Source organism: Maylandia zebra, linkage group LG3, assembly GCF_041146795.1.
Source record: "Maylandia zebra isolate NMK-2024a linkage group LG3, Mzebra_GT3a, whole genome shotgun sequence".
Classification (NCBI taxonomy): Eukaryota; Metazoa; Chordata; class Actinopteri; order Cichliformes; family Cichlidae; genus Maylandia; species Maylandia zebra.
The window spans coordinates 18565550-18592076 of record NC_135169.1 but is presented as its reverse complement, the minus strand read 5'-3'; the positions used below and the strand labels follow the sequence as shown (position 1 = coordinate 18592076).

The 26527-nt window shown below is 38.7% G+C and overlaps 2 protein-coding genes across 2 annotated transcripts; both read right to left on the bottom strand.

Annotated features, from left to right (window-relative positions):
• Window positions 1-813: 813 nt before the first annotated feature.
• On the bottom strand, window positions 814-9014 carry LOC101474969 (Fc receptor-like protein 5). Its single transcript, XM_024799701.2, has 5 exons — window positions 8956-9014; window positions 5981-6244; window positions 5604-5861; window positions 3263-3412; window positions 814-1592 (listed from the first exon to the last, which is right to left on the bottom strand). The coding sequence occupies exons 1-5, from the start codon at window positions 8984-8986 to the stop codon at window positions 1552-1554; spliced, it is 744 nt and encodes a 247-aa protein (XP_024655469.2). The 5' UTR covers window positions 8987-9014; the 3' UTR covers window positions 814-1551.
• Window positions 9015-10312: 1298 nt separating this feature from the next.
• Window positions 10313-23088, bottom strand: LOC143416684 (Fc receptor-like protein 5). Its single transcript, XM_076882147.1, has 4 exons — window positions 23058-23088; window positions 20079-20342; window positions 19690-19959; window positions 10313-10512 (listed from the first exon to the last, which is right to left on the bottom strand). Exons 1-4 carry the CDS (start codon window positions 23086-23088, stop codon window positions 10313-10315), a joined length of 765 nt encoding a protein of 254 aa, XP_076738262.1.
• Window positions 23089-26527: the final 3439 nt, after the last annotated feature.

Here is a 26527-nt window from a genome sequence, read left to right as displayed (position 1 = left end):
ATCGTAAGTGCTAAAAGAGACGGGAGACTCACAAAAGATTAACATGAGAGTCAGAATAAATATTCCATTAGACCAGCAAATATGAAGAGACGAGCTACAACAACCATTATAACTAAAATTGGATTAAGATGTATATTATTCTGCTGTACATGCTTATATATAGCAGTCACGGTCTGCTGGGCTGTATCATTGGAGGGGCAAACAGGCGTCCACTGTTTAGCCAACAGTACCCTGAGCTACTAGGATAAAACCCACAGACCCATTTTATTCCCCTGATGTTCCACAGATCTGAACTCCAACTAAGAACTTCTGTGATTTCCAAAAAGTACCACAGAGTGTCAAAACACTCAGAAGTCTATGCAGTTACACAGTGAAGACAAATGATAAGAGGATTATTAATGTTCACGCTGCACTGAAAAAAGCTCATGACTCACAAACCATAAACTCGTGTAAAAAGAACTAAAAGTGACATTTGTATAAGAAACATATTGATTTACCTTTAACGAAATCCAAGCAGTGGATGAGAGTCCACAGTGAGAAAGTGAGAAGAGACTCCATGGATTTCATATTATAGAAAAAAACAAGTCCACAGTGTGTGGGAGAATAAAACATTTTGCCTCTTTCTTCTTTAAATCAACATCCATGTTTCAGTTTTAATTCTTAAATTCAGGAAGTGTGCTCAGATGGCCAGTTTTGCTTTCTACGGTTTTAAAGGTTACTCAGTGAATGTCCCCAAAGTTTCTGTCAGCAAAAATAAGAGCTGTCTGACTTAAGCCACTTCAGTGCTTGATTATTTAATTACTCACCAGAGGGGACGCTGGGTCATCTTTTATTAAAGGAACTTTCTAAAACAACATTATTAGTATTTTAATTACTTTATATAAAATGTTCAGATTGCATTAAAATAAGCAACAAGTGTAAAAATGCCCACAAGGTGGAGACAGACACAATGCTGATGAGGACATTTGTGAGACTATTTTTCAAATTTTTTGATGTCAAAGGCACATCTGCCTGGTTACTGTTATTTCTTCATCCCACTTACCACAGCAGATAGTTAATGCCAGGTTACAGAGTAACACAAGAGTAATGTTTCTAAAAGTAAGAACATATATTTTTTGATGTATTTAGAACAGCAGTAATACAGACAGACACTGATGCATAAAATGATACATTAAACCACAGGACATATTATAAATTAAAGAAGTATTTGACAAATCTCTTACAGCAGGTTTATAAAAGACAATATACTAGTTTGTATATACAATCCTATATAAAACAAATGCAGCCTGGAGCGTGAGCGGCCCTGGTGAAGGTTTGCACTCTCAGAGTGCTTCTTCATAACATTGTGACACTCAGTTTGTCCTTTAAACATAAAACTCATCAAATGCAAAAATGAGACAGTTTTCTCTTCAGTTTATATCATTTTAGATTCATACAAAATCGAACATCATTGCTGCTGAGAGCTTATTAAGGTTGAAAGGATCAGTGTAAGACTATTGCTTTAATCCCAGTGATATGTTGATTGTTGATCATCTTCTTCCTGCACTCGAGTTAGAGATGATCAGGCCATTTCCTTTTAGCCTCAGCTCGAGCTGCAGGAAGAACAAAAACTATTTATAGTGCGACATTTTTCAAAGATGACATTTAGTCACGTATAAGCTGCTTCATACAACAGCAACAACACCTATTGTTTCCAGAGAACCAGCTCTGTTTCCACCTCATTGACTGTAACAAGGATATCAGATAACTGTCTGTCAGCTGTTCTGCCACAGAAATGACTCAACAGCAGCTGGAAACTTTGCTGTGAAATGTGATGCAAACAAGTGAACATCCATCCTCGCTGCAGGAGCATGAACATACTCATCAGCAACAACCAGGAGGCTGCATCACATGGTGTCATTTGACTTTGCACCACTGTGGATGCCCCGCTCCCCTTAATGTGGTTAGACTGAACCAAAGATTATAATAACCGTTTCTACTCTATGGTTTCACTCAGTCAAACAGACGTTGCCTTCAGGTGACATGATGATCGTTATCTATGTGTTAGGTCTGATATCATTAGCTTGTTCTGGCTCCAAATGCCCACCAAGCAGCAGCTTAAGAAGCAAAAGTAAAATGGTGAAATTCTGACTGTGACGATGTCCAGGCCTGCATGAAAAAGAGGACATTTTAGATTTAATGGAGGGTGAAGTAAGCAGTAACCTCTACTGTAGCCTTCTGACTGGTAAATAACCTGCTCTACCACCAATACCTTCACACACACACATAAAAAAAATGACATTTTGGCTCACAGCACTGCATTAAACCCATAAATACTTGGTGCCAAGATGGGAAACACAACAATCAGCACTGAAATTCCATTACGATGACATAATTTCATATTTCAGACCTTAATGTGAGATTTTATCATTTTGCTCATTCTTTTCAAAGCTTTTTTTTTTTAAAGGTGAGGCCTATTCATTTCAAGCTGTAAGGTTGGGGAAACGTGCAGTCAGCTGAGACTGAAGAAGTCACTTGGATGAGTGACCAAATGTTTCTACCACTGAAAACATTACATCCAGATGAGCAGAATCAACTTTTTGGGTTCAAGCAACAGGTTGATGCCTGATGCTTCAGGTCTGCAACCTCATGCAGTCAGATTCCATCTTTAAAGCAACGTTTGTGCCTGATGACTAAAGTAATAAAATCCAGCCTGAACGTCATGGATCTAAAACTGAACTTCAGAAATGTATTTACAAATAGTGACAGAGTGAGGTAATGCTACTTTTCTTCAATGATCTCCCAAAGCATTGCAAGATACAGAGACAAATACCAAAACAACTCTGGAGGTTTAAGAGTTATTATACTCTCAATAAGAACGCACATTTACAGCAGTGGTTTAGCTCACTGGGTTCAGCAGGTGATGCATATGTCATAAAGCTAATACAGAAACCTGAGCTTTTACTCTGAGTTCTGCTCCCAGCTTTCATGTCTTCTCTCCACTGTCTTATTGCAATAAAGGCCTTCCAAAAAAGTGCATGTTAAAGATCAGTAAGAGAGGCGCAGAATCTGCAAGTAAGCCTGCAACTAGTGTGGCACCATGAGCACAAGGGCTAATGGGTTAAAAGTCTGACATTGTGAACTTAATGTCCAGAGAGAAATTTTAGTTTTTGTAAAGTTATATATGATAATAACTCATTTTTGACATTTCTTCAGCACCTCTGACCCCTTAAAGAAAATTGACATAAACCAACATAATCAGGATTTTTTAAAGTTTTCTTACCTTGAGCCCACTTCCGGTAGGTGTACACAGCCAGTATGAGTATACAGGTGTAGAGGATGAACAGCAGGATGGTGCTCAAAAGTTTGGGCAGAGCGATCGGAGGAGTAGGATAAGGATCAGGATCAGGGGTGGTCATGGGAATATTATTCTCTGTTAGGAGATAAAGTTTTATCATCAGTTCTTCTGTTTAGAGCGAGTGTTACATAAAAAACGTTAATTTAAAATCCATATTTCGTGTTGATACATATGCAGAGATTACTGTGCATTTCACAAAAACATTTCAAGGAACCACATCAGGACATGAAAAACAGAGCTTCTGTGAAATGAGTCAAAGTTTTCAGCATAAAGATATGAGATGTATGACAAACCTTATACCTGGCCTACAGTACCACTTCCTGTGGTAGAACTGCTGCATATCCAGGAAGCAGCTCATATATATGAAAAAACCTGACACGCTTCATGTTGGTGACACGCTTCCAGTGACATTTCATTTCATTTGCTACATAGTTAGATTTTTCAGATTGGTTTTTATAACGAAACACACAGTCATTTCATTTCTGGATAAGAAAGCAAATTACTCCATAAATATTTTAAACCAAATCTAAAATTCTAGCACATTTCTCTTTTGACCTTTTTATTTATTTTCTTTTTTAGTAGGGATGTCGGCCGGCAGTGTGTTCTCATTCTGGGACATCGATTAAAGCATTTATTTGCCAAATACCAGCTTCATTTACATCATAGTTGTGTGTTTAAGAAAAGAACTGGTTATGTCTCTAGTGTCTTCTCTAGACCCTAGGACTCTAAGACACCAGAAAAAGCATGTGATAGAGTGCAACATAGTGACTTTGTACTGTGTACTGTGTGCAGAAGTCAGGACGTCAGTGTCAGAGAAGTACACGAGAAGGGTGTTGCAGGACATGTAACAGGATGAGACAGTCATGAGGGGGATTAACAGATGGGTTTATGATGGGGTTGGGATGACATCAGAGATCAGCTCTGAGCTCCTTCTTATTTGAGATGGTGATGGACAAGCTGACAGATGAGGAGTTTCTGTGGACTATGATGTTTGCAGATGACACTGAAATTTGTATTAAGAGAGTGGGGAACAGGTGGAAGAGAGCCTGGGGAGGTGGAGGTAAGTTCTGGAGATAAGATGAATGAAAGTCCCTAGAAGTAAGCTAGAATACATGTTTGTGAATGTGGGAGACAGTGCACAAGAGAGGCAAAGAAGAGAGTGCAGGCAAGGTGCTGTGGGCAGAGATGAGTGTGAGTTATGGCAAAAGGATAACAGGAAGAATGAAAGGGGGAATTACAAAATGATAGTTACAGCTGCTGTGATATATAGTTTGGACAAGATAACACATCACTTCTCCCACCTCACAGCTGGAGGTGGGAGACAGTGGCAGAGAAAAGGACACTAAAGAAACTGCTGGACATTATGAACAATGCTGGGCATCCTCTGCACACGGCCATTAACAACCAGAAGAGTCTGTTCAGTGACAGGTTGCTTCTCCCAAAGACAAGAACTAACAGACTTAAAAACTCCTTTGTCCCACACGCCATCAGACTGTTTAACTCCTCTCTGGAGGGGAGAGGGAGGGGAAACAGGAGGACAAAGGAGGGGGGAACAACTAAGCTGTAGTGCCTCTTCACCTCACTGTGCAATACCTTTTGTGCAATACTTTTGTTAATAGTCAACAGTGCAATAGACTCAATACTTGAAATGTGCAATTCACTTGTATTTTTTATTTTTATTCCTATTTATTCTATTTATCCCCTTTGTATATTTTATTAATATATGTCTCTGTATTTATATATGTCTCTGTATTTATATATATATGTGTGTGTGTGTGTGTGTGTGTGTGTGTGTGTGTGTGTGTGTGTGTGTGTGTATACATATAATATTCTGTAACTGTAACTTCTGTCGGTGCTGTGCTTTTGGAAACAGAATTTCCCAGAGGAACCCACCCGAGGGATTAATAAAGTTTTATCTTATCTTATCTTAGAAGTGACGATAAACAGCGAGAATAAAACTGAAAACTACTTGGTTAACTTTTGATTTAGGAATATAAAACTTTAGGTTAATCAATGTCCCGGAAATGTTAAGATTTAGTTTACTCTTTAAAACTTACAGCTTTAAACCTGGCTTTCACCAGGCAGCATAGAGGGGTAGACATACTGGTGCATTATGGTGATACAAGTTTTGCTAATAAGTTGTGGTCAGGTTTATACAAAAAACATCCCATTTAATCACCAAGTTATAATTGAAACTGCTTTATGTATGCAACAGTATTTATAAGCTGTCAGACGAAAGCTTCATGAAATCTACCATCATCATCACCTCTCACTTCCAGCCAAACCACTGGTGACTCTCCTTTTGTGGGATGTTCACACTTGTAGAAGCCTTCGTTCTCCTTGGACACATGGATAAGACCCAACCTTCCTTCAGGCTTTTTTTCAAAAAAAGTACCATTTCTGTAGAATGCAGTACTGAAATTGGACGTAGACTCCTTTGCATATTTTTCCTTATAGGAGCAGTTTAGTGTCACACTGTCTCCCTCAGTCAGAGGAACAGCAGGACCCTGCAGGATGACACCAGCTGAAATGCAGAGAGAGAAACTGTGGTCTCTGACTCTGGTTTTGCCCTTAGTTACAAAGTTGCAAAAATGTGTTAATTTTATTTTCTTTAATATAAACTATCTGTCATTGCAAGCTTACTTGCCACTGTGATGTTGATGGTGTTGCTGCACTCCCCGCTGTCAGACTCACACCAGTACACTCCACTGTCTGATGGGTAGACACCTTTGATGGTGCAGGATGATCCATTTAATTGGCCCCAGGTTTCACATGAAACAGAAGACCTTGTGGAGGTGTTTCTCTTCACTGTCCAGCTGCTGAAGCTGCCTGGCACTGCACAGCTCAGAGTCACGGTTTCATAATAGAAGAAGACTGACCTGCCTGGATGGATGCTCAGAGTAGCAGCTGCAGGTTCAAAAACATCAGGTCGAGACACATCAGTTGACATGTAGTACACGCAGTGTGAGAAGATCAATGACATAGATGCTGAAACCTTTTCTGCTACTGCACAGATTCAAACCAGCGACCGTTTTGGACAAAAGTTTCCACAAACTCAACATTGCCAAGAACGACATGGTAATGTTAGGCTTTTAAGCCCCACGCCCGCTACCAGGGGTAAAAAGGAGGAGCTCACGTTTAATCAGTTATAACACGGTGTCAGAAATATAAGTCCGAACATGTGCGGTATCCACAAAAACCTCTGAATCTCAGTTAAAATCTCATATAAACCATTTCTACAAAAACTAAACAGAACGAAAACAAGTCATGATTAAACCAACAGTTACGTAAATGTCCGCTAAACAAACAAAACCAAACAAGAAATTCTCCAGACTTTATGTAACCGGCTAAAGAAAGGTGAGTTATCTTCCAGAGATATCAACGATTCCAAACACCAAGTTTCACAACACTCTGACCAAAATTCACTGAACGAGCCGCAAAAGAAGACCACAAAAACACAGAAAATGGCTTACTGTTCAGATTTCGCAGTTAGCTCTTAGCCACGTGATTATCAGCAGTTTCCAAGGCTAACTAATGGCATCAGAGCCATTTCCGTCAACAACCTACATTTTAGACCCACCTACAGACACGTGACTGGATGGAGGTCACATGTAGTAATTTTGGGGCCACGTTGAGTTTGGCCTTGCAAGTTCTGATTGGTTGAAGTGACAGGAACGTGGAATCATTACTGTGATTCTATTGGCTCAAACGATTAAAAAGAGGTGTCAATCATGCAAATTTACCAAAAGAAACCAAAGTTACAGCCCCTCAGAGTTTAAAGGGCCAGAGGCCAATTAAACGCTACATGCGCATGGCAGAAAAGGGCCATTGCCATGTAAATGTGTGGTTAATTCTTCAAAAATGTATTAAAAAAACAGCATTTTTAAGCAAAATTAATGAATTTCTGCTTAATTTTATTTTGATACCAAAATTGTAAGCACAGCGTTTGTATTGGAGGAGAAATAATCAATTAATTTTGGGTATTTCTTTTTAGAGCAGGAAGCTCAGAAACCACTTTGGGGCTCAAGATTAATGATTTCTTTGAAATGTTTTATTTCCACTTTAATCTCTAATCTTAACCTTATTCCATTTCAAAAAAAAGTAATTGGTTGCACAAATTTGAATTTATTTTCGATTTTCTCAAATCTGCACTGCACATAAAAAGAATACTTTCAGGTTCAATATACATACACTTAAATCTTTTAGTAAGTGACACAGTCAGCTTTTCATGGTTGATCATGATTAACTACAACTGGTACTTTATTTCTGTCAGCACTAAAGCACTTGTTTCACAGCGTTCATCAGATTAACCAATACTCAAAAAATGGGAAAGTCCAAAGATCTGAATGAAGATCTAAGAAGTAACATACAAAGGCACAGACTAAGACACATGCGCTTGATTGGGACAGAGGGGGAAACAGACATGGGAACAAGACAAAAAGAGAAGATGGAGAGGACGAGAGACATGATGGGCTGTGGAGAACACACATGGATGCACATGAAGGACAGATGAGACAAGGATGAAACACAAGGAGGAAAACCTGGGAACAACTAAGGGAGACAAGACACAGAGGGAGGGGGAGCGAGACCACAGAAGCCGAGCAGACATAGACATGAGTGGGGAAAGCTGTAAACTCAATGACATTAGAAGAACCAAAACTCAAACCTAAAACGTCTTAGCAAAGCAAAAAATCAAACATCAACAAATATGTTAACCTAAAAAAGTAACCTCAAAGAGCTGGGTCAAAGACCCAGAAACAAAACATTCTGCCAATAAGAGAGGTCAAACTTCCCATCAGAGTTATGCCTGCAGCTTGTTGTTGGCTGTCACTAATATTTGTTAAATGTTAACCAAATATTTCAACCTTTTTTTGTTTAGTTTTTTAAAGTCATTAAAGATGTAAGAACAGTTGAAGAAACCATTAAAAGCCCACAATTACCTCAACATTCACTCCCCTGATGAGTGTATGGAAACTTCTGACCATGAATGTTCAAGAAGGGTTAATGTTAGCTTCAGGGAAAACTAATCCATGTAAATATTCCACCATGTATGAAGTGATGGGAGTTATAACAACCATGAGAGCTGATGTCGCATTAACATGTACGAGAGGAATTCAAATTCAAAATCATAAAACGCACAAAATCAGGAATCTGCCCAGCTTACAGGGGCTTAGAGACAGATTCCACCCGAGGACTCAAGTCATCAGTCCATCACAGAGCTAAACGTTCACAGACAACCATCCTTACCTGTGAACAATTAAAATAACTAGTTAACCTAACAGGCATGTGTTTGGACCGTGGGAGGAAGTTAGACTACCAGGAACTCACACAGTCCAAACAAAGACACAAACTCCACTCACAAGACCCTTTAACCCTTTGGCTCTAAGCCAACACGGCTCATTTCTCAAATGATTTACAGAAGAAAAAAACAAATATGCTTTCTGATGTTCACATGTAGCAAAGTGTTTTAAAGAATTTCAGAAACTGCTTTTAAAACTTTAACCATCATTTAAGAATTGACTCATTGCAAATGAGAAAAACTGCATGCAAGCTATAAATGTAAAAACAAACAAAGATCTGTTGTTGACAAATATGAAATAAAAAGTCAGTTTTCTTACTGATCATGAGGCAGACTGGTGCGATCATCATCCTGTTTTAAAGATGACTTTGTTTGAAGTCTGAAAACAGTAATTTAAACCACATCCTGCCAAAGCCTTCTCACACCATGCACAGCGCACACCCACAAAATAACGTAAAAAAACTCATCAAGTACCCTATGCTGGACCTGCAACACCTTTGCATTTATATCTAGAGACCATAAAGTCTAAATGTCTTCTTTATTTCTGTTCCTTTAGAAATAGTAGTTGAATGTGTGGACTGTAAAACAGAGTTTTACAGATGGAACATTTTCTGTATTAATATTACAAATATAAGCCACGGTTACATAAACCAGGCCTAAGGTTGTGCATGTGCACATTGGTATCTCTACTAACGTGTAACAATCAATTCAATTTTATTTATACAGCACCAAATCACAACAACAGTCGCCTCAAGGCTTTATATTGTAAGGTAGATCCTACAATAATACATACAGAGAAAAACCCAACAATCATATGACCCCCTATAGCAAGCACTTTGGCGACAGTGGGGGGGGGGGGGGGGGGGAACTCCCTTTTAACAGGAAGAAACTTCCAGCAGAACCAGGGTCAGGGAGGGGCGGCCATCTGCTGCGAGGGGTGAGAGAAGGAAAACATGCTGTGGGAGAGAAACAGAGATTAATAACAAGTATTAGGTGTTCTGGTAACGCCTAGTGGTAAATCCCGAATAAATCTTGCCAAAGGCTATTTGAGGCAACCAAGTCTTGCATACTTTATCTTGGCATTTTATGCCAATTTTGTATTAAAAAGTGGTCAATAAAACGAATAGAACAAGAAAATAAAATAAAAGAAGTTGCTCATCACAACTTTGATGTCAAGTAAAACATACACAGATTGTCTAAAAAGCTGCACTTCTAAGAATTGATATTAAATGTCTTAAGCTTGCATTGTACCCAAGGATTCTGTAAAATATTTACATACTGTATACAAGATGTCAATACAGTGCTCAGAGGCACCAGGTTAAAAACTATTAACACCAAGATGCAGTTTACCAACATCTCTGTGCAAATTTGTGAAATAATAGTCTACTAAGGCCTATTAAGAAAGAGATCACAAAAATCACAAAAATTGAAAGTTTATTTCAAGGTAATTTTGCAGTCCAAATTAAAATCTGAAGAAATTCTCTCAGGGCATTGTGTGTTTATGTGGACGAGAGAGTCACACAGCAACAACAAAGAGCATAATGTAGTGGTTATCCCGAGCATAAAAGTATGTTTTGTTGATATAGTGCAATGTAAGAGCTTATGGAGTTTTCAGAGTCTAGACAGTCAAAAATGCTCATTGTGCACACAAAAACAGATATCAATCTGGATAGTGGTTAATTCAACAAGGACACTATTGGCGTGTCCAAAACCATGGGCTGTATCCTCCTGAGGACCTGGCCTTCGTGGTCTACGTGGGCCGGGTCCTCAGAAGGTCCAATAGGCCGGACGTAAAGGCCGGACAGTCTAGCCTTCAGATTTGCGTCAGCGCTGTCTCGCTGGAGTTTAATCAACTCGGCCGTCTGCTCCTCGCTATCTAAAATATAACAGGACGATTGCGTAAATTCCCGACCATCTCACACTTCTGTTTAATCAGTTTTCTGTTTGACGTTTATTCAGCTGTGTGAAAACCCCGGAGGAACCCACCCGAGGGATTAATAAAGTTTTAATTTATCTAATCTAATCTAATGACTTTAATCCAGCCAAACCGATTTACTCCTGAACAAATAAAACACTGAAAAGAGCCAAACAATAACATTTTCAAGTTATCTAAGTGACTTATATATCAAGTTTAACCAGAGTAGCGAAAGACCGCGTTGCTCTGAAGATGATGTGCCGGGAGTTTGCCGTTCTCGGCAGCCCTAGTGACCCTCGAGCTCCCGGCGAGCTATCGAGCTGGTGGGGAACAGACGTCTCTGAAAACATCGGAGCACTTTTGCAAATATGTGATATCTTGATCTAAGGAGCTTGGAAAGAAAAGCATCTGGACTTCTTTAAGTTGCTTGAAGACGTTTCACCTCTCATCCGAGAAGCTTCTTCAGTTCTAAGAGTCAAATGGTGGAGAGTCCCAGATTTAAGCCCTGTGGGAGTTTCCCCCCAAAAGAGGGACAAAGGACCCCTCATGATCCTCTAACTAATCACATGAGCCAAGGTGTGAAAACGGGTGTGGGTCACAATCAGCCAGGGTTTCGGGTGAACTCATTGTGAAACCTAGCCCCACCCTATCATGTGATTTCCTGAGGTCAAAGAAGCCATTTATGTCCACTGTGACGCCTTAACGCCCACTCACACTCTGGGCCATCTGACCTCAGGAAATCACATGATCACTGAAATCACTGTGAGCGACCATCTTTGAACAGAGGTGGTGGCCTATGACGCCAACTGTCTGCCATCTATAATCCAGTTTTGAAGGCGTCTGGGAATCGACGTTAAATCCATACTGTAGATCTGTGCAAACACAGAATACTGATTAGCAGCAATATAACAATTAATATAGCAATTAAATGAAATAGGCTGTAATTGCATGTAGCTTGCATGTATGCCGTTTTTCTTGTTTTCATAGCTCTGGTAATATGTGTTTAAACTCAGTGAGTTGTGAAGTCTTTTCTTCTTCCTCATTTTCAGTAGAAAATGTCTTTCTTTAATTATTATCAGTTCAAAGTTCAACATAAGTTGTTTTTTGGCAGAGAAAAAAAAATACATATCACCACACAAGTGATGGGTCTGCCTGGCAAAGACCCACTGCTGGAACAAGACAATTCTACTACAACAGCAAAAGCAAGACGCAAGTCACCAAAGTTCTTTGTGTTACTTATGCACAAAGGAGAGAACAGTGACGAGCGCCGTTCCTTCGCTTGACCCCAGTTGCTCTCGTCTGCTCCCTCGTAGCACTGCTCCTTATTGTCGTTACATGAATATGCATACGTTCATTAACCCACGACATTTTACATAGGCATACATGTGAACAAAGAGTATCTTTTCTGTGTGTCATATAGGTATGTGTGTGGGTGTGTGTGTGTGGGTGTGTGTGGGGTCAAGATGTGACCCTGTGAAGACTCCCCAAAGCTGGTGCAAGGAGTCTCCACCTAAACAAAAGGCACTTGTACTTAAACAGATACAGAGTAGGTATCCTCCTATACCATAAATCAGTAAGAGAAGGTACGACCTCTCTCATGACCTTAAGATGTGTGTGCATGCCAGAGTGCTCTGGGTAGCACACAGAGTCTTTGCAGACTGTTAAGGATCAGACCTCTATCATTATGCAATCGATTATAATCGACTAAGCATTTCTGAGTACATATTTCTAAGCATAAATAACAATCAACAATATAACCCTAACAACAAGGATAAAGCAAACACCAAGGATCTAACTAACAGTTTCAAGGTTAATACTTCATAAAATTACCCAATGAGTGTTTGTGGACACACAGTCCAGTTTTGTTCTGTTACTTGACATAAACTGCCTCATCTTTGTTTTCAAATACATCATCAAGATTTTTTTTTCATGTCCAGTTTTTAAGGACTAAAAATTCTGAAAGTAGAGGTCCAAATGGAACAAATTTTTACACCTCAATATCTTAATTAATAACAAGTGTGTGTGTGTGTGTGTGTGTGTGTGTGTGTGTGTGTGTGTGTGTGTGTGTGTGAGAGAGTGTGTGTGTCTATTTTTAGTTTTTGTTTTTTTATTTGCCAGGTAGTCATCTGATCATGCTGGAACTCAGAGTGCCCTGGGAAGAGCGGATCGAGGAGGCCAATGAGAGGAAACGCGACAAGTACCAGGAACTAGTGCAGGAGTGCAGGGGAAGGGGGTGGGAGACACTCTATGAGCGCATAGTAGTGGGTTGTAAGGGCTTTGCAGGATGATCACTCTGCAAAGTCCTTGACCAAAGTCCTTGTGGCTGGGGCAATGAAGAAGAGGTCCATCCAGGCTGTGAGTGAAGCGGCAGGGAAAGCCACAAGGTGGCTGTGAATTAAGAGGGCTGATCCGTGGCGATCACCCCCGGCTGCGTGTATGATGTTGCAAGATCCAAAATGCCTAATGACCCCAGGATACATCACTAAAGATGCATGCCAGTGCATCCAGGAGATGTTTCTTGCACAATCATATCAAATGTCTCTAAACACATATGTATTGTTAACTTAAAAAATGTCCATGACCAAAAACCAACACACAGTTCTTTTGAGATAAATTTACATTCTGCTGTGCGACCAAGCTGTTGGACAAGCTGTCCGTTTGGCTGTTCTTGCTCTTCTCTCAGTCAAATCTCTTCTTGTTGTGGTTCTGCTTGCTCATTGTTTGGATGATTGCTTTGTCCTATGTTTTTTCTTCCTGTGCAACATAAAACAAGTTATTTGCTTTTCAAAATTGATCATTAACATATTATGTTGTTTGGACACTCTGGTCAACATGTGGTTAAGCTAACAAACTTACATCTTAGGTTGTGGAAAACAAGAAATATTTCAAATTAAAAGCAAGAAAGACTAAAGAGAGAAAGTATTGGTATGTTAAAGAATTCATCAGTTTTTCTTTTGAGCTGAGAGGGAGGGCCAATAAAATTCACATTGAATAGCTTTAAGCTATAGCAGATCACCAAGCACTCCACGCTTCAGTTATATGAGATACATTTATATTTTTAGCACAGACTGATTTTTGAACTTTTATTTCTTGATCTATATAAAGGATCCAGATCGTTGTAAACAAAGACTCTTGTAGGTCTGATATTAGACACCTTTTGTCAAGCAGGTGTATTCATATCAATCTGATTGATGTTTATTGATGCCCAACATTTACAGATTGCATTGAGTGATGTTAGGATGAAAATTGATAGTGACTGGAGATTTTAGAAATTTTATAATACAGCAACTGTAGCCATATATTTTACATTTAGTATGAGGTAACATGGAGGTTTTTGTTTTTATATTGCATGAGAATAGCACTGATGACAACACTGATATTACCACTCAATTACATGTGGTAGTTTGTGTGTAATAAGCAGGAAGTTAATACTGTATTCATAATTAATGATTGAAACAAGCATCAGGAAGTCTTGAAGGAACTGGATTTAATTATTAGCATTTTGCCTAAGTCAGTTTAAAGGAATAATACATATTAATACATTAGATTCACGTGTGAGTGTAGAGAATCCTCTTTCACAGCATAGTTTATATCTGGATGACAATACATGATATGCTAAAAATATTTCAGATAGGAAAGAAAGTGGAAGACATGTTTAAAATGTCCAGTACACACAAATACAATGCCATGTTCTCACACTTGTCTAATTCAGGGTTGCACAGGATGAATGCCACCGTCCTGTGCAGCATTCATCATTAACTGACCTCTAAGCATCCAAAGATCCTGTCAGAGTACCTCGGTTGACCAAGTGTTTTATATTTAGTTTCATATTTCATGTTTGGGCATCATAAATCAGAAATGATCTTTTCATATTTATATCATATAATATTATATTTATATTACATTATAGTTTTTGAGTGTTGTTTATTTAATATTTGCTGACTTATGTTCTCTACTAGTTTAATTTCTACCACTCTTGAGTTTATCTTGTTGTTTGGGTTGTCTTGTGTGTTTTATGGTTCCCTTTTATGTCATTGTTTCATCTGTGTGTTCTTCATCGGTGTCTCCCAGTTAAGTCAGTCTTGTCTTCATGTTGTTTTGTCATTTTGTCTTTCTAGCCATGTCTCTCCTTCCCTCTCTCTCCCTCCATGTTTCTCCCTCTCTGCGTCCCTCGCCCTCTTGCTCATGTGTTTGTTTCATCTCCCGTACCTGTTCCCATGTTCTCGTTCTTGTGTTTCATCCTTTGTCTTTCCGGTCCATCATGTGCGTCTGTTACTGTCAGTCTTTCCTTTGCTCTATTGTCAAGTGTACGTGTCCTTGTCTGGGTCTCAGTCTGCATTCCACTTCCTGTTTTTATTTTCATGATACCTTATCTCATCTGCATTGTGTTCAGTTTGCTTCCGCTGTCTCGTTATGTTTAATTTCTTCCTGCTGTGCTCCCATGTGTTTCCACTTTCCTTATCACCCCTTTGTGTAGAGGTTGTCTCAGTCTTTCTTTATCCCTGTGCTGAGTCTCTTCTCACCTCCCCTCATGTTTCATGGTTTCCTAGTATTTTTCCCAGTTCAGGTTATTTTTGCGTTCTGATTTTTGCTTATTTCTTATCCTTGTCTGCGCTTGGATCTGCACCTCGCCTCACATGATCTGCAACAGCAGGTCTTGACAGATGTAGCCTCTCCTGCAGCAAGCAGCACCAAGCTGCTGTTTGGAAGGTCTTTGAACAACCATTTCACAGAAACAGACTGTAATATAAAAAAAAAATGCAGCATTATAATTTGTGTGTAAAGTAAAATTATTAATTTGTCTTTTTTCTTTTCTACCTAAAATAACATATTGGAATATTGGCATGCACTGGAATATTTAGATTATATTATTAGAAATAAACCACTACAAAAGTCACTGGGTGGAGCTATATTCTGAGGACACCACACCTCTGAGCCATTGGCCTATGCTGTTGAAGTTGGAGTTGAAACCAGCCCATTGGTTTATATAAACATGGATCTAGGATGCAAGTCCTCATAACATAGCTATCCACTCACAGCGAATTTCTGAGTGGCTCTTTTCTAATGATCGACATTGAATATTCCAATATGATATTTTAGAAAAAGCAAAAGAGTAGTTATTATTTTACTTTATACACAAATTATAACAGTGCCTTTTTTTAATAGGACACTGTATCTGTAAAATTGTTGCTCAAAAAACTAACAGTTACATTGTGCTTGCTTTAACATTGTTTTTTCTTTTGGATTTTTCAATATGCAAGTGCCTTGCTTGGCGTTACTTGCTGCAGGAGAGGCTGGATCTTTGGATGGTTAGAGGTCAGTCAATGACGAACGCAGCAGAGGCCTGTGGTGTTTCGACCCACAACCCTGAACTGGACAAACAGGAGAATATGGATGGCATCTTATTTTTCTGTACTGGACATTTTAAACATGTAATTTACCATATTATATATTATCATCATTATCATCATCAGGCAGTGTTGCAACCCTTATTACACAGAAACTACCACAGGTAATTGAGTGGTAATAACTTATAAATTGCCACAAATCTGTTCAGGTTTGTTCAGTTTTTTTCTTGTTGTTGTTTTTTTTATTGTGAGATGTTTTTTTTAATTAAAAGAGAAGAAAACTGTTACTTACACTTTTGCCAAAGTTTCTAGAATTTGCACCAAGCAATGACAGCAATGACAGTGATGACAGTGATGACAACCCCACCAACAATGACACCAATGGCACCGGCACTAACAGGGTTGTTAGTGTTGTCATTATCATTACCTGAAAAACACAGAATCAATATGTCAACTTTTTTTTTGTTTTTTTTTCTAACCATAGTCTTCTAAGAACACTTATCCTCCCATCAGTCTCACAGCAGCAACATATCTGCCAAATCTTATTTGCTCTGTTTATCACAGATTTATAGTGATGATAACAGCATTCAGTCACTGCCCACAACTGTGCTGAGTCTGCTAGATCAAAGAGGAGGTGACATGTATCGGACTGAAAGCCATTGATTATTTTTCTTTTTTTTTCTCTTTTTTCTTTTGTTTTTTCTTTCTTTTTTTCTTCTTTTCTTTTTTTGCTTTTTTCAAGTCTTGATTCTCTTTTCACTCCATTTCTGCTAATGCATTCCCTCTTTTACCCTCCGTGAGTATTTACCTGTAAGCAAACAAAGCCTGATCACATATGACTGGTCAACAAAGGTCTGACTACAGTGGGCTATAAATGGAAATCCAAAAGCTTCCAATATGAATACTTTGTTCATATTTTATGGACTATTTATAAAGACTGGCACAGCATAAAGTCCAGTTCACTCATGAGCAACTGTCACTGTTGTGGGTATGTGTGAATAAAGCCATAAATAGCATTACAAAAATGGGATAATTTCCTTAGGGATTAATAAAGTATTCTGATTCTGAAACTTCCGTTGTAATAAATAAGACAACAACTGATATCTGTGAAATAGCTACAAGTCTCCAGTGGATTCAAAAAGTAAATTTATGAGAGACGGGCTCCAGCAGCTTACTGGAGCGGACATTAAATCAGAGAGTATCTTGATACTCGTATTGGCTGCTGTTGAAAATATACTGCAATTCAATGCAAAAAGCATGAGAAATGTCTTTGTTCTGCACAATGAGCTCTTTACTCACTATCTGACGACCAAGCACTGGACCAAGCTTTTATTGGCAGGCAAGACACTGAAGAGCATGCAAATTGAGGCACACTGAAAAAGGAAGTCTGGGAGAGCTAATCTGTCATAGAGCTGCAGCACACTGAACAGTATAGCAGTATATTATGAGGAACAGATTGCATTGGTGTTCTGTTAGAGCCATGATTGTAACCATAACTGTCATGCAAAGCTTGAGTAGATGAGAGTATCAGAGGAAATGAGATAAGTGGATTTGTGCTGGAGCAAGCACACGTGTGCATGTTTGGTTATATGCGTGGGTGTGCATGAGTCATGTGTTTATGCATCCCTCGCTTTTGTGAGTTTGAACACAAATACCTGGATAAATGTTAACATTCTAATTAATGAATATTAAGTATATTTAAAAAGTCGCTGTTAAGTGAGTACATTAACTTTCTAGATTTTTCAACAGGATTATCAGTATGTGTTTGCCACCAGGTTGAAAGCTCAGGAACTCCTCAATGAGTCTTAGTGGATCGGGCAGATTTATAGCACAGGTCCATGATGGAGGTGCTTTGCTATAACCGTATTAAACCCGGGTAGCAAGAGAAAAAGAGGGGGTTGGGCGCAATCTGATACAGGGCTTCCTCTAATCAGCCAGAGGCTCCACACTGATTATTTTTCAATAGGCTGATAACATCCAAAATAACAGTTACAAGCTCAGACAGAACGTTTTTTTCTAACCGTTCTCTAAACTACCGTAACAAACCAAACGGTTTGTGCAATCTTAAAAATTACAGCGGTTCCTGAAAGCAGCAACATTGCTTACCTTAATGATTTTAGCGTCACACTAGAGTCAGTGTCAACAGAAACATTGACAGTAGAGTCTTGTACAGTTATTTTATTTTCAACTTTAATTTATATATTTTATCTTATTCTTCCCAGTTAAATTTACCCTTCATTCTAATTTGTGTTGTACAGTTATTTCATTTTTAACCTTAATTTATATTTTATTCCTTCCTAGTTAAATTTACCCTTTTTAATTTTTCATATTTATTTCCTATCTTATTCATAGCCTTTTCCTTTTTTGTTTTCTTTAGGTCACGAGCAGTTGTCCAAGCATTTCACTACATATCGTACTGTGTATGACTGTGTACGTGACAAATAAAATTTGAATTTGAATTTGAATTTGCATCACAGCCGCCCAGGGTTGAGAAAGAGTAAGTGAGTGCGAAAGAGCCATACAGAAAACTGAATTTCAACCCAGATCAATGAGTAATGATGACAGGGTTTCATGGCAATAAGAACATTATGTGTTATGCCATGCTATTTTACTTTATAAATGACTCATCACCCATCACCAAATTAGAAAAAGACGAAAATAAGCAAGACAATATCCTGATTTGCATGTATTTACATATTGAAGCAACAACAAATGACTTGTCGCATACATGCAGGTTAATAAGGTTTTAAAATGGCATCATTGTAATTTAGACAGGACTCATTTTTGTTTTGTTTTTGCTTATTTTGATTTCACATCATGTTTGATGGAAAGAGAATCCAGACTTTAAATCTGAGCAGGATGACAATATTACATTCATATTTTTTTAACACAGGTACCTTGTATGGATCTTTTTGTGTTTAAATTACAGCCGTCATGATCCTGGATCTGGTCACCCAGTTTTTATGTGTTGATCATTAATATTCTGTATATCTGTGGTTCTTGTGGTTTAGGTTTTTTTTTTGTATTTATAGCTTCCTAAGTTATCTTTAGTATTTTGTGATTTGTAGTCTTTAGGTTTGGTTACTGTGCCTCCATTGTGTTCCTTGTGGTATGTCTAATCACCCTGGTCCCCATGTTTGTGTATTTCCCGTTTTACTTTGACAGTCACGTGTCTTGTGCTAGAGTATCTGGTTGTTAAGTGATGACTTATGAAGCTAGCTTAGCACAAATATAGAAACATCCTCCAAAGAGCTGCTTTTTACTTTCTTGCTTTGAGTACATTTCAGAGACTTTACTTTTTTACTTTTACTTGAGTAAAGAAGTTGAAGCCAACTCTGCTTCCTGCTGCTTCCAATAAAATAAACCCATTGTAACTTCTTATTCTGTGTGTTTCACTTCATAAGAGAATTTTTCTGACACTTTGGTCCTTTGAGCCCGATTTCAACATCTCTCCTCTTCACTTCCACCAACGCTCACCAACACCGTGCACAGGGGAGACTATATGACTCCCGATAAAGACCTCTGCCCTATCACGTGCAAAGTGCTGTTTGGGAAGGTAAGGCCGGCAGCAGGAAGGATCTATAAAACTTACAGCTTTAAACCTGACTTTCACCAGGCAGCATAGAGGGACATAGAGAACTGTGATGTACGGTGGTAACAGGCTTTGTTAATTAGTTGTGGTCAGGTTTATACAAAAAACATCCCATTTAATCACTGAGTTATAAATGAAACTGCTTTATGTATGCAACAGTATTTATAAGCTGTCAGACGAAACCTTCATGAAACCTACCATCATCATCACCTCTCACTTCCAGCCAAATCTCTGGTGACTCTCCTTTTGTGGGATGTTCACACTTGTAGAAGCCTTCGTTCTCCTTGGACACATGGATAAGGCCCAACCTTCCTTCAGACCTATTTCCAATAACAGCACCATTTCTGTAGAAAGCAGTAATGAAATTGGACGTAGACTCCTTTGCATATTTTTCCTTATAGGAGCAGTTTAGTGTCACACTGTCTCCCTCAGTCAGAGGAACAGCAGGACCCTGCAGGATGACACCAGCTGAAATGCAGAGAGAGAAACTGTGGTCTCTGACTCTGGTTTTGCCCTTAGTTACAAAGTTGCAAAAATGTGTTAATTTTATTTTCTTTAATATAAACTATCTGTCATCGCAAGCTTACTTGCCACTGTGATGTTGATGGTGTTGCTGCACTCCCCGCTGTCAGACTCACACCAGTACACTCCACTGTCTGATGGGTAGACACCTTTGATGGTGCAGAATGACCCATTTAATTGGCCCCAGGTCTCACATGAAACAGAAGACCTTGTGGAGGTGTTTCTCTTCACTGTCCAGCTGCTGAAGTTGCCTGGCACTGCACAGCTCAGAGTCACAGTTTCATAATAGAAGAAGACTGACCTGCCGGGATGGATGCTCAGAGCAGCAGCTGCAGGTTCAAAAACATCAGGTTGAGACACATCAGTTAACATGTAGTACACGCAGTGTGAGAAGATCAATGACATAGATGCTGAAACCTTTTCTGCCACTGCACAGATTCAAACCAGCGACCGTTTTGGACAAAAGTTTCCACAAACTCAACATTGCCAAGAACGACATGGTAATGTTAGGCTTTTAAGCCCCACGCCCCGCTACCAGGGGTAAAAAGGAGGAGCTCACGTTTAATCGGTTATAACACGATGTCAGAAATATAAGTCCGGACATGTGCGGTATCCACAAAAACCTCTGAATCTCAGTTAAAATCTCATATAAACCATTTCTACAAAAACTAAACAGAACGAAAACAAGTCATGATTAAACCAACAGTTACGTAAATGTCCGCTAAACAAACAAAACCAAACAAGAAATTCTCCAGACTTGATGTAACCGGCTAAAGAAAGGTGAGTTATCTTCCAGAGATATCAACGATTCCAAACACCAAGTTTCACAACACTCTGACCAAAATTCACTGAACGAGCCGCAAAAGAAGACCACAAAAACACAGAAAATGGCTTACTGTTCAGATTTTGCAGTTAGCTCTTAGCCACGTGATTATCAGCAGTTTCCACGGCTAACTAACCGCATCAGAGCCATTTCCGTCAACAACCTACATTTTAGACCCACCTACAGACACGTGACTGGATGGAGGTCACATGTAGTAATTTTGGGGCCACGTTGAGTTTGGCCTTGCAAGTTCTGATTGGTTGAAGTGACGGGAACGTGGCATCATTACTGTGATTCTATTGGCTCAAACGATTAAAAAGAGGTGTCAATCATGCAAATTTACCAAAAGAAACCAAAGTTACAGCCCCTCAGAATTTAAAGGGCCAGAGGCCAATTAAACGCTACATGCGCACGGCAGAAAAGGGCCATTGCCATGTAAATGTGTGGTTAATTCTTCAAAAAATGTATTAAAAAAACAAGCATTTTTAAGCAAAATTAATGAATTTCTGCTTAATTTTATTTTGATACCAAAATTGTAAGCACAGAGTTTGTATTGGAGGTGAAATAATCAATTAATTTTGGGCATTTCATTTTAGAGCAGGAAGCTCAGAAACCACTTTGGGGCTCAAGATTAATGATTTCTTTGAAATGTTTTATTTCCACTTTAATCTCTAATCTTAACCTTATTCCATTTCAAAAAAAAGTAATTGGTTGCACAAATTTGAATTTATTTTCGATTTTCTCAAATCTGCACTGCACATCAAAAGAATACTTTCAGGTTCAATATACATACACTTAAATCTTTTAGTAAGTGACACAGTCAGCTTTTCATGGTTGATCATGATTAACTACAACTGGTACTTTATGTCTGTCAGCACTAAAGCACTTGTTTCACAGCGTTCATCAGATTAACCAATACTCAAAAAATGGGAAAGTCCAAAGATCTGAATGAAGATCTAAGAAGTAACATACAAAGACACAGACTAAGACACGCGAGCTTGACATTGGGACAGAGGGGGAAACAGACATGGGAACAAGACAAAAAGAGAAGATGGAGACGGCGAGAGACATGATGGGCTGTGGAGAACACACATGGATGCACATGAAGGACAGATGAGACAAGGATGAAACACAAGGAGGAAAACCTGGGAACAACTAAGGGAGACAAGACACAGAGGGGGGGGGGAGCGAGACCACAGAAGCCGAGCAGACATAGACATGAGTGGGGAAAGCTGTAAACTCAATGACATTAGAAGAACCAAAACTCAAACCTAAAACTTCTTAACAAAGCAAAAAATCAAACATCAACAAATATGTTAACCTAAAAAAGTAACCTCAAAGAGCTGGGTCAAAGACCCAGAAACAAAACATTCTGCCAATAAGAGAGGTCAAACTTCCCATCAGAGTTATGCCTGCAGCTTGTTGTTGGCTGTCACTAATATTTGTTAAATGTTAACCAAATATTTCAACCTTTTTTTGTTTAGTTTTTTAAAGTCATTAAAGATGTAAGAACAGTTGAAGAAACCATTAAAAGCCCACAATTACCTCAACATTCACTCCCCTGATGAGTGTATGGAAACTTCTGACCATGAATGTTCAAGAAGGGTTAATTTTAGCTTCAGGGAAAACTAATCCATGTAAATATTCCACCATGTATGAAGTGATGGGAGTTAGAACAACCATGACAGCTGATGTTGCATTAACGTGTATGAGAGGAATTCAAATTCAAAATCATAAAATGCACAAAATCAGGAATCTGCCCAGTTTACAGGGGCTTAGAGACAGATTACACCCGAGGACTCAAGTCATCAGTCCATCACAGAGCTAAACATTCACAGACAACCATCCTTACCTGTGAACAATTAAAATAACTAGTTAACCTAACAGGCATGTGTTTGGACCGTGGGAGGAAGTTAGACTACCCGGAACTCACACAGTCCAAACAAAGACACAAACTCCACTCACAAGACCCTTTAACCCTTTGGCTCAAAACCAACACGGCTCATTTCTCAAATGATTTACAGAAGAAAAAAACAAATATGCTTTCTGATGTTCACATGTAGCAAAGTGTTTTAAAGGATTTCAAAAGGTTTTTAAAACTTTAACCATCATTTAAGAATTGACTCATTGCAAATGAGAAAAACTGCATGCAAGCTATAAATGTAAAAACAAACAAAGATCTGTTGTTGACAAATATGAAATAAAAAGTCAGTTTTCTTACTGATCATGAGGCAGACTGGTGCGATCATCATCCTGTTTTAAAGATGACTTTGTTTCTCTAAGAAAACTCTAACACATTTAAACCACATCCTGACACTGCCTTCCCACACATACACAACGCACACCCCCAAAATAACATTAAAAGAAAACCATCAAGTACCCTATGCTGGACATGCAAGACCTTTGCATTTATTTAGGCTAAGGTTGTGCATGTTATCTGTGCTAAAGTTTAACATCAAAATGTTCTGGTGTCACCTAGTGGTTAATCACCTTACTTACAACATATTTGCTTTGATAGTTGTACAGCAGTAAAAACATTCCTCTTTAATCCAAATTACATCAGTAAAGTTTATTCACAGTAATCATTGTAGATAACTGCTGTGAGTTTTATATTTCCTGTTTCCAGTCAATGTTTTTTTTTTGTATTCTTCAGCCTTATTTCACAGTTTAAATTATTCAAACTCAGGACACATGCGACATTTCACATTAATCTTTAACCTTGTAGAGATGAAAAGAAATCTTTCCAACACTGCATACATTAGTGTAGCTTGGATGAGTAAAGAGCTGTGAAAGAGACTTTGTTAAATCTGAATGGATGAATAAGGAGACAAAAAGGTTAATTTTGTCAGATGGGGAGAGAAGAAGTCTCTTCCCTTCACATATATCAATCATACAGATATGACCTTGCCAACTGAACAACAGCTGACCCTGGTGGTGATGTCATTTAAATGCTTTTGACTACAAATCAATGCACCATTTAAAACCTCAATTTGAATATTGTGTGTACTGTCATCAATTTTCTTTTACTTTCTTTGAACATAGTGGACCATGAATATCCCCTGCTCCTCTGATGGTGGATATTTAGCAGGGGGAAGACATCCTGCACTTTTACAAGTCAGACTGGCTCATTCATGGTGATAAACAGCAAGCAGGGAAGTCACTGTCAGAGGTGACATCATGTTTTTGTCCACTGAATTTCAGTTTCTTTTCTTGATATATTGTACTGTTTAACATTTCTTGTAATTTTAACTGTGACTGAAAAAATGAGATTGACTAGATAAGCAGAAAGGAGCTGCCTCATCATTAGGCAGGTAAGGAACTCCCTAATTTGGAAGGGATTTCTTAATTAGAGCCCATTCACACCCAACAGAGCCAGCTGAGGTGATTGAACCAAAAAGCCTCCTAGGTGAAGTGTTTTGGGCACATCATAGGACGAGGAGGAGGTCAGGAGGTGAGGAGGGCACATCCATGCTGGAGAGATTACATGTCTGAGCTGGCTGATTGTCTGTTCATGTTAGTTGTGTTTTATTGGGGTCAGAATAACATAAAAAATATTTATTCAACATTACTGATAAACTAATAAATAAAAGGATTGTGAATACGTTTTTAAGTAATAATATCAAAATTTAATTCATGTATATAGTTCATGTATAAACATGTCGATATACGTTTTTAGGTCTGTTACATTGCACCATGTTGTGAATTTGATTAAAAGTGGTTTTATAAAAATGTGATGAGTAGTGTTACCCCTCATGAAATAAAATACAGAATAGCTGGAGAGTAACACAACAATGTGTGATGCTGCAAGAACTTGCGCGTGTACAATTTGTAAAAAGAGAGAGAAAGCTGAGTACTTTCCGCTGATGTCACATAGTCCAAGATTTTCACTTTTTATTTTGTGGATAAAATGTGCGAGCGCATCACTTTTCCTGTCTTTTACTGTGGATAATGTCATCTTCTGCAGGAAATTCGCTTAATGTAGAGGAATTATAGTTTGGTAATAGAAACGTCTGTTGACCCACTCATGGAAATTCAAGTGACTTTTTGAGTGGCAGTTCTGCTCTTCAAGGTCCTTCACTGTGGTAAATGTTTTCTAATTTCATAATGTAGACTACTTATCTGTATCGGTCAAGCTATTTATTCATTAAAATGCATTTCTAATTTGATATGGGAAGTACAGAAACAACCAAAACAGTTTTTTTAAGTTTGGGCTCTGAGCAGACTCATTGCTCATGTTGTTTGTTTGTTTGTTTGTTTGTTTGTTTGTTTGTTTTTAAATGGGATCTGAAGCAGGTCTTTTATGCTCATGTAGCAGGTTGGATTTTATAAATGATGTTGTGTTCCTGCATAGTGAACTAATGACTGTATTGCTCTGAACGCAGCATGAACATTCACTCCTCCCCGAGCTGTCGAATCAGACTCCGGGTATTTGGCACTCATTCCTATGATAGATGGCGACGATCATGACCTTAGCGTTGCAGATCGGATTCATGCCCCCTGACCAATGTTTGGCTGTGTAACTGTGAAAGAGTGGTGAGTAGGATCCTCCTATGAGGTCTGCAATGTGGTTTATAGTAAGGTGGACCCTGGATGACTGCTCTTCTCTCTTGGTGTACCCTGCTGACGTCTTGTTGTCATCGTTTGTTATTTCTTGTGTCTTCTGGTACCTTGTTTTGTTTTAACTTTATTTTATCGTGTTTTAATCTTGTCGTGTCGCATTTGGGCCTCTCTTTGGGCTTCTCTGCGCTTTGATTGTTTCTCAGCTTGAGTGCCCCGGATGTTGCTTTTAATTGTAGTATTTTAAAGGTGTGCATATGTACTTCAGTTTTTATATTATTCACAGTTTGTTGTTTCTTTTTTAATTGCTTGATTTATAGGTTCATTTTACTTTCTTTTATTTTGGTAGAGAGACGGCCGCTTGTGAGCGTAAACACCGGGATACGAGCACATTTTAAAGCACAGTTTAAGTTGCAGTGCGAATTGCAGTGTGACGTCACGGGTGAGTAGCCGGTAGCACCCCTTGGGCACTCCTCCCTGTAGGCTGCCTGTTGAGCTGCTATTTTAACTAGAGCAACGTGATGCCAGTGAATCTTATCTCTTTAAGCAATGTCTTTTTTTTTAAGTGTTTTAATTAAAGCTCTGCTGGTGTTGTAAGTTCTGTCACTTCATTTGTTGTTTTCTTTGCTGCAGCTCGATATTATTTAGACTTTATTTCATTTAATAAACTTTTTCAAATTGACTTGCCATGCCTCTGCTTTGCCAGTGACCTGTGTGTCTTTGTAACTGGTTAATGTAATATCAGAATCAGAATCAGAATCAGAATCAGAATACTTTATTCATCCCGAGGGAAATTAGGGGTTACAGCAGGCAGCACGCTAATGGCGCATGCGCACTCACAAAGGAACCTTCTGACCAACTTTACACAAACATCACATTGGGGAGACATGTCAGAAAGGTAGGCTGATAGGAAAAAACAACGAAAATACACTACATGAGGTAAGAGGAGGAGAAAAAAAAAAAACTCCACTCAGACTGAGCTCCTGGTGGGAGAACAGTTTGATAACAGAAAAAACACCTCAGCACAAAAGCACATGACTATCAATACACCATAGAAACACGAGACAAGCAACAGGGGCGGGTAAAGGGTAAGAGAGAGCCGGCGTAGACAGCGCATCCGGTCCTGCAGCATCT

What these genes read in the sequence shown, in the direction of transcription:
- LOC101474969 (XM_024799701.2), bottom strand. Translation starts at nt 8,986, where the DNA reads ATGATGATCGCACCAGTCTGCCTCATGATCA. An exon ending in CATCAACATCACAGTGGCAA is followed by an intron (nt 5,862 to 5,980) that starts GTAAGCTTGCAA and finishes TCTGCATTTCAG; the next exon opens with CTGGTGTCATCCTGCAGGGT. An exon ending in CTACCGGAAGTGGGCTCAAG is followed by an intron (nt 1,593 to 3,262) that starts GTAAGAAAACTT and finishes TTCTTCCTGCAG; the next exon opens with CTCGAGCTGAGGCTAAAAGG.
- LOC143416684 (XM_076882147.1), bottom strand. Translation starts at nt 23,088, where the DNA reads ATGATGATCGCACCAGTCTGCCTCATGATCA. An exon ending in ACCAGTCTGCCTCATGATCA is followed by an intron (nt 20,343 to 23,057) that starts GTAAGAAAACTG and finishes TTGAACCTGCAG; the next exon opens with CTGCTGCTCTGAGCATCCAT. An exon ending in AGTGAGAGGTGATGATGATG is followed by an intron (nt 10,513 to 19,689) that starts GTAGGTTTCATG and finishes GTTATATTTTAG; the next exon opens with ATAGCGAGGAGCAGACGGCC.